A 1,076-nucleotide genomic window follows, 5' to 3' on the forward strand; every position below is an offset into this window, starting at 1 on the left:
ACTAGCTAAAATCGCTGCTGAAGTCGCTCATTCCAAAAGCCGGAAGAATGTTCGGCGAAATCGAAGCTCTCGTCATCGTCTTCGCGGCAGCAGCAACCCTAGTAGCGTACGCCCGCCTCGCAGCCTCCCATATCCCTCCCGGCCACCGCCGTCTATTAGCCCTCCTCCCAACCATCCCCCCACTCTTCTTCCTCCCCCTCTCCTTCTCCTCTCTTCACCTCCGAGCCATCTCAGCCTTCTTCCTCGCCTGGCTCGCCGTCTTCAAACTCCTTCTTCTATCCTTCGATTCCGGACCCCTCTCCCCTTCTCTCCCTTTCATCACGTTCCTCTCCATCGCCGTTCTTCCCGTCAAGATCCGACCGATTTCTCCCTCCCCCAAGCCCAAACCCCCGCACCTCATTCCCACCGCCATCAAAGCCATCCTCCTCTCCCTCCTCATCCCACTGTACTACTACCGCGATAGATTTCCGCATTATCTCCTCCTCACCATCTTCTGCCTCCACATTTACCTCGTACTCGATATCGTACTCGCCGCTGCGGCTTTTCCCGCCGGCAGCCTGCTTGGCTTCGATCTCGAGCCCCAATTCAACGCTCCTTACCTCTCCACCTCTCTGCAAGATTTCTGGGGACGGCGATGGAACCTTATGGTCACTGCAATCCTACGGCCATCCGTGTACGGCCCCGTGCGTGCGCGCTGGGGCTCGGCTGCTGGCGTCATGGCTACGTTCCTTGTCTCCGGCTTGATGCACGAGCTTATGGCCTATTATATCACATTAGCGCTGCCGACAGGGGAGCTTTCGTGCTTCTTTGTGCTTCACGGAGTGTGTACGGCGGTGGAAACGCGGGTAAAGAGGGTGGCGAAACGAAACGCCGGCGAGGGCTGGAGGGTGAATCCGGTTGTGTCGGCGGCCATGACTTTGGGATTTCTGGTGTTGACGGGGTTTTGGTTGTTTTTTCCGCCACTGGTAAGGGATGGGTCGGATCAGCGGGCTATAGAAGAGTGCATGTGGGCGATGAGGGTTTTGGAAAGTGGAGGTCGATTGATTTTACGACGGTTACGGTTTGGTAATGGATAG

The 1,076-nt window shown here is 56.9% G+C and overlaps 1 protein-coding gene across 1 annotated transcript; it reads left to right on the plus strand.

Moving 5' to 3' along the window:
- Window positions 1–10: 10 nt before the first annotated feature.
- LOC110034828 (probable long-chain-alcohol O-fatty-acyltransferase 5) lies at window positions 11–1,076 on the plus strand (the record flags this gene model as incomplete). The annotated part of the gene is given in 1 exon segment (XM_020739067.1): window positions 11–1,076. A coding segment is annotated over 1 exon segment (1,029 nt). The 5' UTR covers window positions 11–47.

The sequence above is a fragment of the Phalaenopsis equestris genome, unplaced genomic scaffold, assembly GCF_001263595.1.
Source record: "Phalaenopsis equestris unplaced genomic scaffold, ASM126359v1 Scaffold193751, whole genome shotgun sequence".
In the NCBI taxonomy this organism is placed as follows: domain Eukaryota; kingdom Viridiplantae; phylum Streptophyta; class Magnoliopsida; order Asparagales; family Orchidaceae; genus Phalaenopsis; species Phalaenopsis equestris.